The 16,650-nt window shown below is 40.0% G+C and overlaps 4 protein-coding genes across 4 annotated transcripts in view; all 4 read left to right on the forward strand.

Moving 5' to 3' along the window:
* Positions 1–16,650, forward strand: part of LOC310995018 (uncharacterized protein) — a gene marked incomplete at its 3' end in the record, with an annotated part of 162,899 nt that overhangs the window by 14,702 nt on the left and 131,547 nt on the right. The window lies entirely within an intron of this gene.
* LOC310994986 (NACHT, LRR and PYD domains-containing protein 3-like) overlaps positions 1–16,650 on the forward strand; it is a gene marked incomplete at both ends in the record, with an annotated part of 128,852 nt that overhangs the window by 5,390 nt on the left and 106,812 nt on the right. The window lies entirely within an intron of this gene.
* On the forward strand, positions 510–5,790 carry LOC310994987 (protein NLRC3-like; the record flags this gene model as incomplete). Its single annotated transcript, XM_083983917.1, has 3 exons — positions 510–564; positions 4,353–5,239; positions 5,776–5,790. The coding sequence occupies 3 exons, from the start codon at positions 510–512 to the stop codon at positions 5,788–5,790; spliced, it is 957 nt and encodes a 318-aa protein (XP_083840043.1).
* The window catches only part of LOC310994988 (neoverrucotoxin subunit alpha-like), a gene marked incomplete at its 3' end in the record, with an annotated part of 41,604 nt that continues 31,327 nt past the window's right edge, over positions 6,374–16,650 (forward strand). The window contains exons 1-2 of the mRNA XM_083983918.1: positions 6,374–6,393; positions 6,508–6,554. The remainder of the gene's footprint in view (positions 6,394–6,507; positions 6,555–16,650) is intronic.

Below are 16,650 nucleotides of genomic sequence, written 5' to 3' on the forward strand. Positions count from 1 at the left end.
ACACGACAGAAAACACCATTCCAAACAGTTTTAGATTAACATTTGTTCATTAAATTGGCAATAAAACTCAACAAATATAACTTTTCGGTCCCGGAGCCTCGACAACATACCTCTCTCAGTCAGGAACAGCGCAGACTGACGAGAGAGACGGGAGCGACATGCGTCATATCCGCAGACTTTCAAAATAAAAGATCGGTTTTGTAAAGATAAAAGAAATACAAAAATAAAACCACAAAAATTGAATTATATTAACAATAATCCATATTTAACGTAAAAAAGAACCTAAAACACATCATCTGATGGATTTTGGTGAAATTAATAACAATAAAATGTGTTGTTTCCTTTTTGTATCTGTTACACAGGCACCGATCCGATACCACGTGTGTTTATCTGTGGGTTATAAATACAACATGCAGCTAGAATAGAATAATAATATATATATTGTGGATTTATTTTTGTATTTCTTTCATTTTTACAAAACCGATCTTTTATTTTGAAAGTCTGCGGATATGACGCACGTCGCTCCCTTCTCTCTCGTCAGTCTGCTGTTCCTGACTGAGAGAGGTATGTTGTTGAGGCTCCGGGACCGAAAAGTTATATTTGTTGAGTTTTATTGCCAATTTAATGAACAAATGTTAATCTAAAACTGTTTGGAATGGTGTTTTCTGTCGTGTAGTGTGTTTTAAGAGCTGTTTTGAGCAAGAGAGAGACAGTTATTTTGCCGCGATTTTTTCCTGTGTGTGTGAGTGTGTGTGTGCGTGTGCATGTGCGTGTGTGGTGTGCATGTGCTAATGCGTCCTCCATGTACTAGCCTACATGTTAAATTAAATTATTTTTTGTGTGGTAGGACTTTTATGGAGAAGATGACCATTTCATTCACATCCATTTAGTTTTATGTGGCCATCATACAGGTATGTGTGTGGTTGCTCAGCCTCCATTGTTATGTTAGAGATGTTTACTTGTGTGTTTTACCATGTGAAGAGATGTGATAGTTTTTTGGGAGAAATAGTGCTGCATTTGTCAGTCTGTGCTGTTCCTGACTGAGAGAGGACTTTTACGGAGAAGATGACCATTTAATTCACATCCTTTTTGTTTTATGTCGCCATCATACAGGAATAAACCTGAGTGTGAACCCAGCCCTGCGTCCCGTGTTATTGTTCACAGAACACAACGCAGTAGTGGGAGCCTGCTGACCGTCCCGGCTACACCTGGACTCAGTAGCCGACTGCTGATACCGATGCCAACATTTTCGGTGGTATCGGAGGCATTTCCAATACTGCTATCGGAAACGGAATAACTCTACTGGGAATGTTCCAATACGCTAACATAAGCAGGGAAATTATTAAAAACAACTGAAAACAGTTTCATTGTATTTTCTTCATGGGAACATGTGAATATGAGTTTTGAGATTTAACAGGACAACATCCCATTCATGTACTCTAATCTACTTTGCATTTCTTCTGTGAAGTTCAGAAAAAGGTGGATAGGTTATAGCAGGAATATTGTACATTTGATATAAAATGTGAAGGTAATTATCTCCTCCATCATTTGGAAATGGCTTCTATGTTCCTAAAAAGAGTTCATGTGTGACATTTCATGGTACGTAGCTTATCTTTGTTGGAAAATATTTACACATTTGAAATGGGTTACTGGGAAAGACTATTACAGTGTAAGATCTTATTACCGTGTTAGTTATGTTGAAACTACCCATACGTTTCTAAGGAACAAAGCTCACTACACTTTGCAGGCAGCAGAACGGTAATTATGGGTTAACTACGGTGACATTTCCAGCAGTTGCCACATCTACCATCTTTCATCCAAATGGGTTATGGGCAAGACTATTACAGTGGAAGTTCTCATAACCATGTTAGTTATGTTGAAACTACCCATACATTTCTAAGGAACAAAGTCCACTACACTTTGCAGGCAGTGGAAAGGTAATTATGGGTTAACTACGGTGACATTTCCACTGGGCAAGACTATTACAGTGGAAGTTCTCATAACCATGTTAGTTATGCTGAAACTACACATATGTTTCTAAGGAACAAAGTCCACTACACTTTGCAGGCAGCAGAAAGGTAATTATGGGTTAACTACGGTGACATTTCCAGCAGTTGCCACATCTACCATTTGCTTTTGGGAAACAGATATTGCAGCTAACCATAAGGTAAAACTGGAAATTACAATTACATCAGGTTAATCACACTGAAAGTACTTGACTATATCATGGAAACGACAGGCTATTTACTCTGTAATTACCCAATACTTAGCAGTAATTCACAGCAATTCTACTACTACAACTTGTCTATTTTACTAGACTGCCATTTCTTTGCTATATTTCTTGACATTACCATGCAATTTCTGGGCTATATTTCTAAACATTACTACACAATTGACCATTATTACTGGGCTATTTCTACACAATTAAAAGTTATTTCCTGGCTATATTTCTCAACATTACTATGAAATTGACCGTTATTTCTAGGTTTTTTCGTGACATTACTATGCAATTAATTATTATTTCTTTTTAATTTCTTGACATTATGACGTAATTAACGGCCTGGAAATTAAAGGGTTACCGAATTTTGACTTCACATTTCATTCATTGATCACATTTTTTCCTTTATTTAGAAAGTCAAGTTGCAGTTTGTCTACGTGAACACAAATTGAACCTGAAGAAGAAGTTCCAGTGTGTGTTTGAGGGGATCTCTAAAGCAGGAAACCCAACTCTTCTGAACCAGATCTACACAGAGCCCTACATCACTGAGGGAGGGGCTGGAGGGGTCAATGATGAACATGAGGTCAGACAGATTGAAACAGTGTTTAGGAAACCAGACAGACCAGAAACAACCATAAGACAAGAAGACATCTTTAAAGTCCCACCTGGAAGAGACCGACCAATCAGAAGAGTGATGACAAAGGGAGTGGCTGGCATTGGGAAAACAGTCTTAACACAGAAGTTCACTCTGGACTGGGCTGAAGACAAAACCAACCAGGACATAGACTTCACATTTCCCTTCACCTTCAGAGAGCTGAATGTGCTGAAAGAGAAAAAGTTCAGCTTGGTGGAACTTGTGTAGCACCCTACCCCGGTGATTAAGAATACATGAACTGAGTTGAATGTATCACTCTGGGCGGGCTCTGGGTTCTTGATTTTAATGTTTTGTGGTGCCGTATTACCTATGAATTGATAATGACAAGATGTACTTTATCTCTCGCAGACAAGGTAAGTACTCACTATGTTGGTGCCTCCACTCAGTAGATTAATAAAGTAATGTATGATAAATCCACTAAGAAATACTATGAACTTAAATAATTCTTCTAACTTATTCACTGTATAAACTTTAACCCTGAACTTCAGATTTTAATTATTACTCACACACAGTACTCTTTAAAATAAAATCACTGTATTACCAAAATGAGTATCAGAAACACAAACATATCACTTATCAAATCACAGACCTTTCAGTCAATGCACAGTATGGAGTAATGGAGACTGGGGACTCAGTTACGGCTGCCTCAACACGCTGCTCTCGATAGCCGATCTCTGTCGCTCAGAGGGAAAAAGGTCCAAAGAGGGCTTCCTGGTCCGGTCCTCTGACAACATACATTTACATCCTTTAGTCATAAATAAATATCTCTGCACTTCGACGAACTCAGTCCGAATTCACACAATAAACAGTACACACACAGGTAAACATGAGGAGTAACGTAAGGCTACTACAGCAACCCTGTTTAAATACCAGGTGCATGCTAGCTAATCGCTAATCACGTTTAGCATTTTCATTGTAACATTAGCAGTAACACAGTCCGTGATTACTACAACACAAATAAACATTTACCTTCTGCAAACCGTTATATTTCCGTATGCCACTGACAAATTCTGCATTTATCCAGGTAGGAGGAAATACTTTGGTGTTACAGCAAATACCGTGTCTTTTTTCTCCGGTGCTCTCGGCCTCTCGTGTCTCTACCTTGAGCTAACCTGCTTCCTCTAAGTCCCACCCCCATACTCTCCCAACTGGACGGCAGCTCAGGACAACGGAGCGGACGACCAATTAACAGCCTATACAGGGATGGTTGACAGATAAAACACCAGTAGCTTGCACATTTTAACCAACATAAAAATATCATAAACATAAACACATTTTAAGTACTGTCTTGGCTTATGAATTAGCCTAATGTCTTTTTTTAAACTGAACTCATATGAACGTTAAATAACAGTTCCTCTTATATGAATTACAACAGCTTGTTTTTATAGAAATAACTTATTTGTTCATTTATTTAACTGCTTAACATATTTATATTAGACAGGGCTACACTTGTTCATCACTTCTTCTCTGAAACCAAAGAAACAGGAATCTGCAGCTTTGATCAGTTCCAGGTCGTCTTCATCTTTGATGGTCTGGACGAGTGTCGACTTCCTCTGGACTTCCACAACACTGAGATCCTGACTGATGTGACAGAGTCCACCTCAGTCAACGTGCTGCTGACCAACCTCATCAGGGGGAAACTTCTTCCCTCTGCTCGCCTCTGGATAACCACACAACCTGCAGCAGCCAATCAGGTCCCTGCTCAGTGTGTTGACATGGTGACAGAGGTCAGAGGGTTCACTGACCCAATGAAGGAGGAGTACTTCAGGAAGAGGTTCAGAGATGAGGAGCAGGCCAGAGAGATCATCTCCCACATCAAGACCTCACGAATCATGTGCCACATCCCAGTCTTCTGCTGGATCACTGCTACAGTTCTGGAGGAGCTGTTGAAGACCAGAGAGGGAGGAGAGCTGCCCAAGACCCTGACTGAGATGTACATCCATTTCCTGGTGGTTCATCTTAAACTGAAGAAGGTCAAGTATGATGGAGGAACTGAGACAGATCCACACTGGAGTCCAGAGAGCAGGAGGATGATTGAGTCTCTGGGAAAACTGGCTTTTGAGCAGCTGCAGAAAGGAAACCTGATCTTCTATGAATCAGACCTGACAGAGTGTGGCATCGATATCACAGCAGCCTCAGTGTACTCAGGAGTGTTCACACAGATCTTTAAAGAGGAGAGAGGCCTGTACCAGGTCCAGGACAAGGTGTTCTGCTTCGTCCACCTGAGTATTCAGGAGTTTCTGGCTGCTCTTCATGTCCATTTGACCTTCATCAACTCTGGACTCAACCTGATGTCACAACAACAAACAAACTCCTGGTGGTCTCAAATGTTTGGAGACAAATCAACACTCTTCTACCAGAGCGCTGTGGACGAGGCCTTACAGAGTCCAAATGGACACCTGGACTTGTTCCTCCGCTTCCTCCTGGGTCTTTCACTGGAGACCAATCAGAATCTCCTACGAGGTCTAACGTCAAAGACAGGAAGTGGCTCACAAACCAATCAGGAAACAGTCCAGTACATCAAGAAAAAGATCAGTGATGAGCTGTCTGCAGAGAGAAGCATCAACCTGTTCCACTGTCTGAATGAACTGAATGGTCGTTCTCTAGTGGAGGAGATCCAACAGTCCCTGAGATCAGGACGTCTCTCCACGGATAAACTGTCTCCTGCTCAGTGGTCGGCTCTGGTCTTCATCTTACTGTCATCAGAAGAAGATCTGGACGTGTTTGACTTGAAGAAATACTCTGCTTCAGAGGAGGCTCTTCTGAGGCTGCTGCCAGTGGTCAAAGCCTCCAACAAAGCTCTGTAAGTGTAGAGATATCCATCTGGATTAACTTTTTGTCTTTTGTCAAGTCAAACAAGCAAATGATCTGTTACTGGTACCTTTTGTTTTTCTCCTCTCAGGCTGAGCTGCTGTAACCTCTCAGAGAGAAGCTGTGAAGCTCTGTCATCAGTCCTCAGCTCCCAGTCTTCTAGTCTGAGACACCTGGACCAGAGTAACAACGACCTGCAGGACTCAGGAGTGAAGCTGTTGTCTGGTGGACTGGAGAGTCCACACTGTAGATTGGAGACTCTCGGGTAGGGTGAATTTAGCAAGGTTTATATTTTTTATGATCTTGCAGTGAATGAGGTGTAATAATAATGTCAGAAGTTTTGCAGAATCGGGCTGCAGAGCTACAGACACTAAAGGTTTATAATATTTTATGTGAAGAACACACAGCTCACACTTATTCTCTCTGTGTGTGTGTGTGTGTGTGTGTGTGTGTGTGTGTGTGTGTGTGTGTGTGTGTGTGTGTGTGTGTGTGTGTGTGTGTGTGTGTGTGTGTGTGTGTGTGTGTGTGTGTTCAGACTGTCAGGTTGTCTGGTCTCAGAGGAAGGCTGTTCTTCTCTGGCCTCAGCTCTGAGCTCCAACCCCTCCCATCTGAGAGAGCTGGACCTGAGCTACAATCATCCAGGAGACTCAGTAGTGAAGCTGCTGTCTGCTGGACTGGAGGATCCAGACTGGAGACTGGACACTCTGAGGTATGGACAGATGGACAGACAACATCAGCTCTCACAATTTCTATGTCTCTCTGACTAAGTGATGAACTGAGTGAAGGTGGATGAAGTTGATTCTGACTTTGTTTCCTCCTCCAGGGTGGACCATTGTGGACCTCATACACTGAGACCTGGTCTGAGGAAGTGTGAGTGTGTTTTAAATCAATATTGTGGAGTTTATCAGCCTTAAAATAATGTTTCCAGACTCATTGCATTGGTAGAAAAATGGTTAATAGGATGAATGGTGCTGCCACTGCAGCCTGAGCCATGTCGCATTGACTGAAACTGCGCTATGTAACTTCCCTGTGCAGGTAGGAACACCGCCCATCCCCCCTCTGCGTAGAGCCGTAGAGTGCGACCTGCTTTACTGTATACGTCACACGGTTACCTGACTGTAGCCTCGAGTGAGCCAGCAGCAAAACACAGAGCTAAACAGCAGCTAACCAGAAAACAAAGCGATCGAATTCCCTGTTGGACGGTCTGGTCAGGGGTGGATTTGAACACATTAGCGCGATGTGGCATATATGTTTAAAACCGTCACCATCTGACCAGGCTGGGACTGGCCCAACTATCTGGTGTGGAGATACAGGTATTTAACATCTGTGGGGTCGTTCACAAGGCAGATGATGTAACTGGAAACCCTTTATGCTCCATGTGCCAACGACAGTCTTTGGAGTGACAGTCGTTGGTGGGAAGTTGGTTTCAACATCGTTAGTGCTCTACTGTGTTATAACGACAGTCGCTGAAGTCACAGGAGGCCATTTGTGAACAGTTCTTTGAGGTTAGATTGTTGAAATCTCCTGGGAAGGGATGAAAGGGCAGCATTGTAAATTCGAGATAGGTGATGTCTCAGACCTCCTCCTCTGTTTAGAGATGGTTTCTCTATTTTCACATAGATGGCTTCTTTTACTCCTCGTTCGAACGTCTGTCCTCTCTGTCTGTTTTGATTTTCTTTCTCAACCACTTTGCTGGTTTTCTTTTTGGAAGCAGCTGCAGTTTTCACAAAGGTCCAGCTAGGGTAACCACAAGTTGTGAGGGCGCCTCTCAGGTGCTTGTGTTCTTCTCCTTGGGCCTGTGAGCTGGTGGGCACGTTATCAGCTCTGTGTTGCAGGGTTCTAATAACTCCAAGCTTGTGTTCCAGAGGGTGGTGAGAGTCGAAAAGTAGACATTGGTGTGTGTGGGTTTCTTGTGTACCCCAATGTGGAGGCTCCTGACCTTTTCCATATGGACATCACAATCTAAGAAAGGCAAACTATTGTCCTTGACATCCTCTCTGGTGAACTTGATGTTTCTGTCTACTGAGTTTATATGTTCGGTAAAGGCTTGCAACTCTTTGGTTTTGATTTTAACCCATGTGTCGTCCACACACCTGAACCAGTGGCTCGGTGTTGTTCCTTCAAACGAGTTCAAAGCCTTGTTCTCTACCTCCTCCATGTATAGATTTGCCACAATAGGGGATAATGGTGAACCCATGGCACAGCCGTGTTTTTGTCTGTAAAATGTGCTGTTAAACTGGAAATATGTGGTGTTCAGGCACAAATCCAGAAGTTGGCAAATGTGTTCTGGTTTGAGATTTGTTCGGTTTTGGAGGGAGTTGTCCTGTGTAAGTCGCTCTCTTACTGTGGCCAAAGCCTCCATGGTTGGGATATAGGTGAACAGAGAAGTCACGTCGTAGGATACCATGGTGTCATCTGGTTCCATTTTTATGTCCCGGACTTTGTTCACAAAGTCTATGGAGTTTTGGATGTGGTGTGGGGTGTTGCCCACCAATGGTGCCAGGATATTGGCTATGTGTTTGGCTATGTTGTAAGTGACCAAGTTTATGCTGCTGACAATGGGCCTGAGCAGGGCCCATTTTTTATGGATTTTGGGGAGTCCATATAAGCAGGGGATTGAGTCGGTAATATTGTGGTTTGTCAATGACCCCTTCTTTTTGTAGTTGTTGTAGACATTCTATCACCTTCTTTTTATAGCCACTGGTCGGGTCTCGTTTACCCTTGTCTGCTGGAAGGATTGTGATGTTGTGCCATTACTGCTTTTCTCTCCTCAGTGGTGAGGTTGGAGGGGGTGACCTTAGTTTCGGACACTTTTGACCTTAGCTGTTCAGCCTCAGTTTCGGTTAAGTTGTTTTTCTTTATAGCAGATTCTGTAGCTGTCATTAAATCCACTATGGGTAACTCTTTTGGTGTCATGGCAAAGTTCAAGCCCTAGGCTAGGACCTCCTTCTCTGGGTGGGTAAGTTCTCTGTCCGCCAAGTTCTTTACCCATCTTCTTTCTGTGCTGAGAACAAAGAGTATCATTCGGGAATGAGCTTTTGTTTTTGTCAGTGTGGCTGGAAAGATGTTAGAATTCAACCAATTTAAAGTCCAAACAACAAACTGATCACATTGATCAAACAAAACTAATCAATACATGTTATTTACAGTGGAGCCAACAGAACCATAAACATAAATGGCTATAATTACTAATGTCACAAAGATGTTGAAAAGATGATTAACATGATCTGAGATGGATTTATCTTCCAGTTCCTCCCTGAATGTCAGACCTGGGCAGATGTGTGATAGCGTTCACACTGGACCCAAGTAAAATATTCGCCTCGCTCTACTCCCTTGAGTTTGCCCACTGTTTTTACTCATTCGGCCCGCATCATTTGCGCCGCCGGCACAAATTTGCGTCCATTCTCGTCTTTACATTGACTTTGTATGTATAGTCCAGGCAAAATAGCGTTTTACGACAGACTAATTGTCACAGAAGGTTTTTCACCATACATCATTTCTATGAGGTGTCTAGAACAACATACTAAAAGTCCTAAGAAATCCTAGTTGGGAAAATATGTTTTATTTGCATCATTATTTACTGTATAAAGTCTATGGTGCCGACATACACCCCAATCGGGCTATTTTTTCCCTTTACTCCTATCACAATGAAACTTTACACAATGAAAATAGACATTAAAAGTAACATTTTTTGTATTACAAGTTTCTTGGAAAATGAATTTGAATATGCAAATGAGCAATACATTAATGGAATATGCCCAAAATACACCCGAATAGGCTTATTTTCTTCCTTTACTCCTACCACAATCACACTTATAAAACTTACTCACACAATAAATGTTGCTGCTAACTGTCGAAAATCCCACTTTTCATGCAGTGTGTGATGCTGCTGCTCTGCTCAGATGTTCAAAGACCAGGGGCCTCATTTATAAAACTGTGCGTAGGAAAGATGACTACAGGTGGTGTACAGAGGAAACACAGGAAATGCGTGCGCACAAAAACTTTCAGATTTATAAAAGCGTGCGCATGCATGTCGTACGCCTGTTTCCATTTATAAATCACGATCAATACTAAAGTTGGCGCACGTGAAAAAGCACGTGCGCCAACATCGAAGTGAAAAAGCACTTCAATGCAGGGTGCGATGCAGGGCGCGTCCAAACGGGCTGGTTGGACCAGGCCGGTACTTCCATGTGTGTGAAATTATTTTAGTGCTTCAATAAATTACATCTCTCTCTCTATCTGAATCCGGAATTATCAATATAAATTATGCCTCGTTCTTTGTTTTTGCCAATATATCCCTCATATGATTAAGGCAATATTTGATTATTTCACACAAATGTATCAATTTCACATATTTTCTTTGATTTCACCCCTCTGCTGTTGGTGTTGCCGTTTCCCGTTTCTCCAGATTTTGTGCTTACGGCAGGGTCAGAGCTGCCGTGGAGCTGCGCACATTCTCCCACCAAGTTTGTTTTTTATAAATCCCAAAAGTTGCTTACAAGGTGGCGTACGCCTTCTTTCGTGTGTACGCAGTGTTTATAAATGAGGCCCCTGGGCAACGGTAAGGACATGGCAATAAACAATTAAAGAGTAAAGTGTGTCCATTTCCATAGTGACTGAGATCCATGTGAAGAAGTGAAAGAAGTTTAACACCAGTCAGTGCAGCCTTAGTCCTCTGACTGGAAATTCATCAACACTGAGTTCAGTTCTTTGCAGATTTTGGACCAAACCATCCAGACTGTTGTGAAACGTGTTTGTAGCAGACGACACTTTGAGATTTGATGTCAGAGGTGTGTGAACTTCATGCTGAGTGTGAGCTCTTTGGTGGAGGAGATGACAGTTTCAGAAAGCAGATGGTTCAGAACTTCTTTGTGCTGCAGTGGAAGATGATGATCCAGTTTCATTAGTGACACTTTATTCACTTCATGTGATTATTGGTGTGGATCTTCATCAGCCTCATCCTCAGGTCCACACCAGAAGAAAAACACAACATTGTTGATGTTTGAATTCTTCTTTTTCATGAATTGTCAGTGAAGTTGTTGATAAATGAACAGATGATAAACTGTTTTGTGTCTTGTTCTCTCCATCAGACACCTGTGAACTGGAAGTGGACATGAACACAGTGAACAGATTCCTCAAACTGTCTGACAACAACAGGACGGTGACATGGGTGACAGAGGATATGATTAAGACATATTCAGAAAAATAAAATTAGCCTAACTTACTCACCGAATCGAGATATCAGCTCCTCCGGTCGTTAGCATCGTCGGACGAGTTGTTTTTTTTTTTCGTCGGACGAGTTGTTTCACTCTTCCGGTTTGCGTAAAAGGAGCGGGAGGTTCTCTCGTTTCCATTTCCCTGTGTTTACAACTTGGCCAACAATGCTAACAACCGGAGGAGCTGATATCTCGATTCGGTGAGTAAATTTATTTTTCTAAATATGTCTTAATCATATTCAACTTGTTGTATATTCCAGAATAGCACTGATTGCTCTTCCGCGTGTTCTCATGTGTGTTTTGACCGAAGAACATGGGACTTGTCAACGTGAATAACTGATTCACTACACGACTAGCTAGCCGTTAGCTTCGTGTTAGCTCCATGTTAGCCATGCTAACCGTAGCTCTGGTCTCAGGCTTGCACCGGACCGGGATAAATACGGTTTAGCATCTAATGACCAGAGCGTCATGTTAGCAGAACAATGAACCGGTAGGATCGGTCTATATATATTTTATACTGCAAACTCCCCAGGTTTATCCATCAACTTGTTATCTTGCTGGTATCATACTGTACTGATGCACAATATATAGGTGGGGGGTTGTCATTTACTGTTGACAGTCATGCGCCTCTCCATTCATGTTTAAACTTAAGTTTTTGTGTTTTACTGTAATTCTAAGGAGCCACACTGAAAACGGAGTGACCGGTGCCAACAGAGGAAGGACATCATGTATGGAGCTGTGATGATGATGATGATGAAACCAGGAAACCATCTCCTGTCCAGCCTCCTCTGATGAGAGATTAGACCAACTGTTTGTTTATTATTCTATATTCACATTTGACCTCCAACTTTTTAGGTTGAACATAAAATGGCAGTTAAGTTTTTTATGCAGTTATTTTCATATTCCAATTAATACATAACTTGTATTTAGACCATGAATGTTATTGTTGAAAAAGGTGATAATAAAAAAGTTACTGTGAATAAATTGTTGTACTTCTTTTACAGATTTACCATAATCTCATGATCAATGTATAGAGTGCAAAAGCTTTGATATTCATCTCTGGATGATTTATTGTCATTTCAAGGAAGTTGAAACCCGGCTTTAATGTCATATTCCTAAGCAGACAAATCTTAAAGCAGATATCAGTGGAATGTTTTTGTTAATATAAGTCCTAAATAGTCCTATTTTCCGTCAGCAATCACTTACATGAAGTATTTCAGCCTAAACACGAGTCTCTCCGTCACTCTGCTCTGCTGTAACCCGAGGAGAAAATTTTCCTTGTGGGATACAAGTGTTATCCAATGAGGAGAGAGAACGGCATGAAGGGCTGTGTGTGCAGCCAAGGGATGCGCGTGAATGTGGTGACGTAGCACGAGGACCAATTGATGCCTGACAAGGGCGGGGGCTGCTAACTCATGGTGCGTTCAAAGAAACTCGTACTTTGTGTTTTTCCTTCCTGTGAAGTCATACCAGTTCGATCTGGTACGAGTTCACGGGTCGGAAGTTACGAGTGGCCGTTATAGGGAACTTTCACAGACAACAGGATGGTAAAAACACGAGCTACGGGTTACCTGGAACGCTACCAAGTCGTAGTTGTGACTTGAAGCTGTAACTTACGGTTTCAAAAGCCTGCCTTGAACGCAGCATTAGCCGAAACGGCCGTGAAGCTGATATCTGCTTTAATGTAATTATCTATACTTTGGTGTCTGACATAATGACTTAGGATGCATCATAGATTCTTTTAAATGCATGCACATGTGTTACACTTTACTTAACACCAACAATGAAACATTATGATGAGGTATGCTGCATTATAGATGCATCCATATAAACTTCACTTTACTTAAATCATACATTGATATTGTTTTACCATTGTATAAAGCTCTGATGTACGGTGGCCTGGAGGTGCAAATCAACATTACAAAACATAAAACACTTTTACAAATTCTGAAACAAATTTACATTTCAGAAAACTAAACTACAAGTCTTAAAACAAAGTTACATTTCAGAAAACAAATTTACATTTCAGAAAACAAAAGTACATTTTAGAAAACAAAATTACATCTCAGAAAACACATTTACAAGTTGCAAAACAAAATTACAATTCAGAAAACAAATTTACAAGATGCAAAACAAAATTACATTTCAGAAAAAAAAATTACAAGTTGTAAAACAAAATTACATTTCAGAAAAAAAAATTACAAGTTGTAAAACAAAATTACATTTCAGAAAACAAATTTACAAATTGCAAAACAAATTTACATTTCAGAAAACAAAATGACAAATAACATAACACTTTTACAAAGATCAAAACACTTTTACAATATCTGAAACAAATTTACATTTCAGAAAACAAATTTACAAGACACCAAACACTTTTACAAACACCAAGACACATTTACAAGTGGCAAAACACTTTGACAAACTGCAGAAACAAATTTACAAAAAGGCCAACATCAACCGGAAAGGGAATGTACCAACCCCGGGGTTGACCCGGAAGTGAACGAGGAGCGGTCATGACGAGTTCTCGTCGTCAATGGAGAAGCTAACGGAGACCTGAGATGAGCGAAAGAGTAATGTTTTGCCCCTATTGTGGCAAGCACATGAGCCATTGACGACGAGAACTCGTCATGACCACTCCTTGTTCACTTCCGGGTCAACCCCGGGGTTGGTACATTCCCTTTCCGGTTGATGTTGGCCTTTTTGTAAATTTGTTTCTGCAGTTTGTCAAAGTGTTTTGCCACTTGTAAATGTGTCTTGGTGTTTGTAAAAGTGTTTGGTGTCTGTCTTGTAAATTTGTTTTCTGAAATGTAAATTTGTTTCAGATATTGTAAAAGTGTTTTGGTCTTTGTAAAAGTGTTATGTTATTTGTCATTTTGTTTTCTGAAATGTAAATTTGTTTTGCAATTTGTAAATTTGTTTTCTGAAATGTAATTTTGTTTTACAACTTGTAATTTTTTTTTCTGAAATGTAATTTTGTTTTGCATCTTGTAAATTTGTTTTCTGAATTGTAATTTTGTTTTGCAACTTGTAAATGTGTTTTCTGAGATGTAATTTTGTTTTCTAAAATGTAATTTTGTTTTCTGAAATGTAAATTTGTTTTCTGAAATGTAACTTTGTTTTAAGACTTGTAGTTTTGTTTTCTGAAATGTAAATTTGTTTCAGAATTTGTAAAAGTGTTTTATGTTTTGTAATGTTGATTTGCACCTCCAGGCCACCGTACTGATGAGATCTCATCTTGAATTTGCTAGCTCTGTCTGGTGTCCCTATAAAGTAAAATATATTGAAAAAATTGAAGCAGTTCAGAGACGAGTTACCAAATTAATTCCAGGTCTGAATGTGATGTCATATGAAGAAAGATTAAGGCACTTAAAACTGCCAACTCTTGTCTATAGGAGGTATAGAGGTGACATGATTGAGGTGTATAAACTTGTACATAAAATATATGATCCCACAGTGGAGCCAGTTGTTAGTTTCTGGAATAATAGTTATGAGCTAAGAGGGAACTCCTTAAAACTCTTACCAAAAAGGTGTCGTTGTGACAAAAGAAAATATTATTTTGCACTCAGAGCTGTAAGAGTCTGGAACGAGCTTCCTGAGGACGTGGTACAGGCTCCGTCAGTGAACTCTTTTAAAAATAGACTCGATCAATGTTGGTCAAACAAGGACTTTTTATATAATTACAGGGCAAGGGTATGAATTATTATTTTGTTTTGTGTTTGTTTGTTTTCTCTTTCTTGTTTTTGTTTTTCTCTTGTAGTTTTCATGAGGCTTTTGGGGATTAATTTGTTATATGTATTTTAGTGATTATGTATGAGTTGGTATATTTGTGTTTAATTTTTGTATGTTGTTATTTATTTGAGTCTGATGTAAAGGATTTATATCCTGTATCAGATATTTTTCATTAAATTTCATTAAATTAAATTAAATTAAATTAAATTTCATTAAATTAAATAACTTATGATCCTTCATGGAACATTATAGCATCCTATGAGTCCTTATAACAGTTGATTGAGTGTGTGTATAGAGGGGTATAATGTATTATAAGCCCCATCAGTCAGTCTGTAGTTTATAACCAGTCAAGAGCACTCGTAAGGCCTTTGGATTTATAAATCATTATAAACTAGATTTATAACTGTTGCTATAGTGCATCATAAAGCTTTATGTGTGTTTATGAGTGTAGTCATAGTGCATTATGACTGATTATGATGAGCATTATAATGCACTATGAATGCGCTCATAATGCACTATAGAGGTAGTCTTCATAGAAAGTGTTACCCAAAATTCAAGTTGATGCAAAGGGCTCAGCTGTTGGTCAGAGATGTGACTGTGGAATATGCCTTAACCACCATCTAGTGGACAGACCATAGAACTACACCTCTCATGTGATTTCCATCAGAAGTTAAATAACATAAAAAAAGATCTTAAAATATAAAACCAAAGTTATGACTTTACCATCACAAGGACTCAATGAGTCCTTAGCAGGGCGAAAGGGACTATTTTAATTACACATTGAAAAAAATACTATATATATCATTTTTTTTATTTCAACAGTCACAGATTAATACATAACTTCCCCAAACCATTTTATAGCATGATTGTAGCCAAAACTGCTCAATAATGTAACAGGCGAGGACTCGACTCGGACAACGAAATGTGAACATGCTGAGGCGTGAAAAAACCACAACAAACATTCAGTTACAGACAACACTAGCTTCCTGTCTATGAGTTAACCTTATAATAGCCCAATGCGCTACGTAAGTGCAAACTTGTACTATGCAAACTTATTCTGCAAGAATGCAATGATGTTATTGGACAATGTTTGATGCTGCCTCGTAGGAGGAGCCCATCGCTCCTTCCTGCTCTTGTGCCTATGTAACCTGATGTAACCAAATCTCAGTGTGCACTCACGTACAGACTTTTGTGTGTATGACAGACAGTCCACCTCTTGCAAGATAAAAAAAAATAAGTACTTAAAGTGAAACCTTTTAGTGTCGGGCCCTATTACTCTCATATAAAGTTTTCGTTGGACTACGAACCGGCCTCCCGGGTCTCCAGGTGGACTTCGAGGAATAAAAATCTACTCCTGAGTATTCATCAGCGTGAGGGTGAGTCACTAATGACTGAATTTTATTTTTTGGTGAACTATTCCTTTAAAACTTATAATGAAAAAAATGAAAACCATGCACTGGGGCTTGAAAATCATAGATATACATATAGGATAGAGTGCCTTGAGAGAGTGAGTGGCGACCTTGACACAGCATTTGTGTCTTGACACATAGCATTTACATTATTTACCCATTGTTTTCAATTGCCTGCCAAGCACTTCCTGGAACTTTTGGAGGGTGTGATCGGCAGCGGTCCGTGTACGTTTCGTTAGTTAGATTTTTCCTTTAAACCAAACTGTCAGAAAACGAAAGTAAGCTGGTAATTTGGTTTTCCGTTTCAAACCAGAAACCAAAAAAACAAAATTCAGGCTGGTTTTTTGGTTTTTGGTTTTAAAACGAAAAAACGAGGAAACCAAAATCAAATTACGGTCAAAATTTGATTGCCTTTTCGTTTTTGATCTTAAACAACACATTAACGCCGACGACAGACCGGAAGTGTCGGAACTTCAAAATAAAATCCCAGTGAATTGCGTTATAGCCACAGACTGTAGATGAATGGCCTATAAAATCATTTTTTTTGGGTAAATGTTGTGTTTTGAGCACATGGATACATTTTCACAGCTGTGTTTATTTTTACACATA

The sequence above is a fragment of the Trachurus trachurus genome, assembly GCF_905171665.1.
Source record: "Trachurus trachurus genome assembly, chromosome: 12".
Lineage (NCBI taxonomy): Eukaryota > Metazoa > Chordata > Actinopteri > Carangiformes > Carangidae > Trachurus > Trachurus trachurus.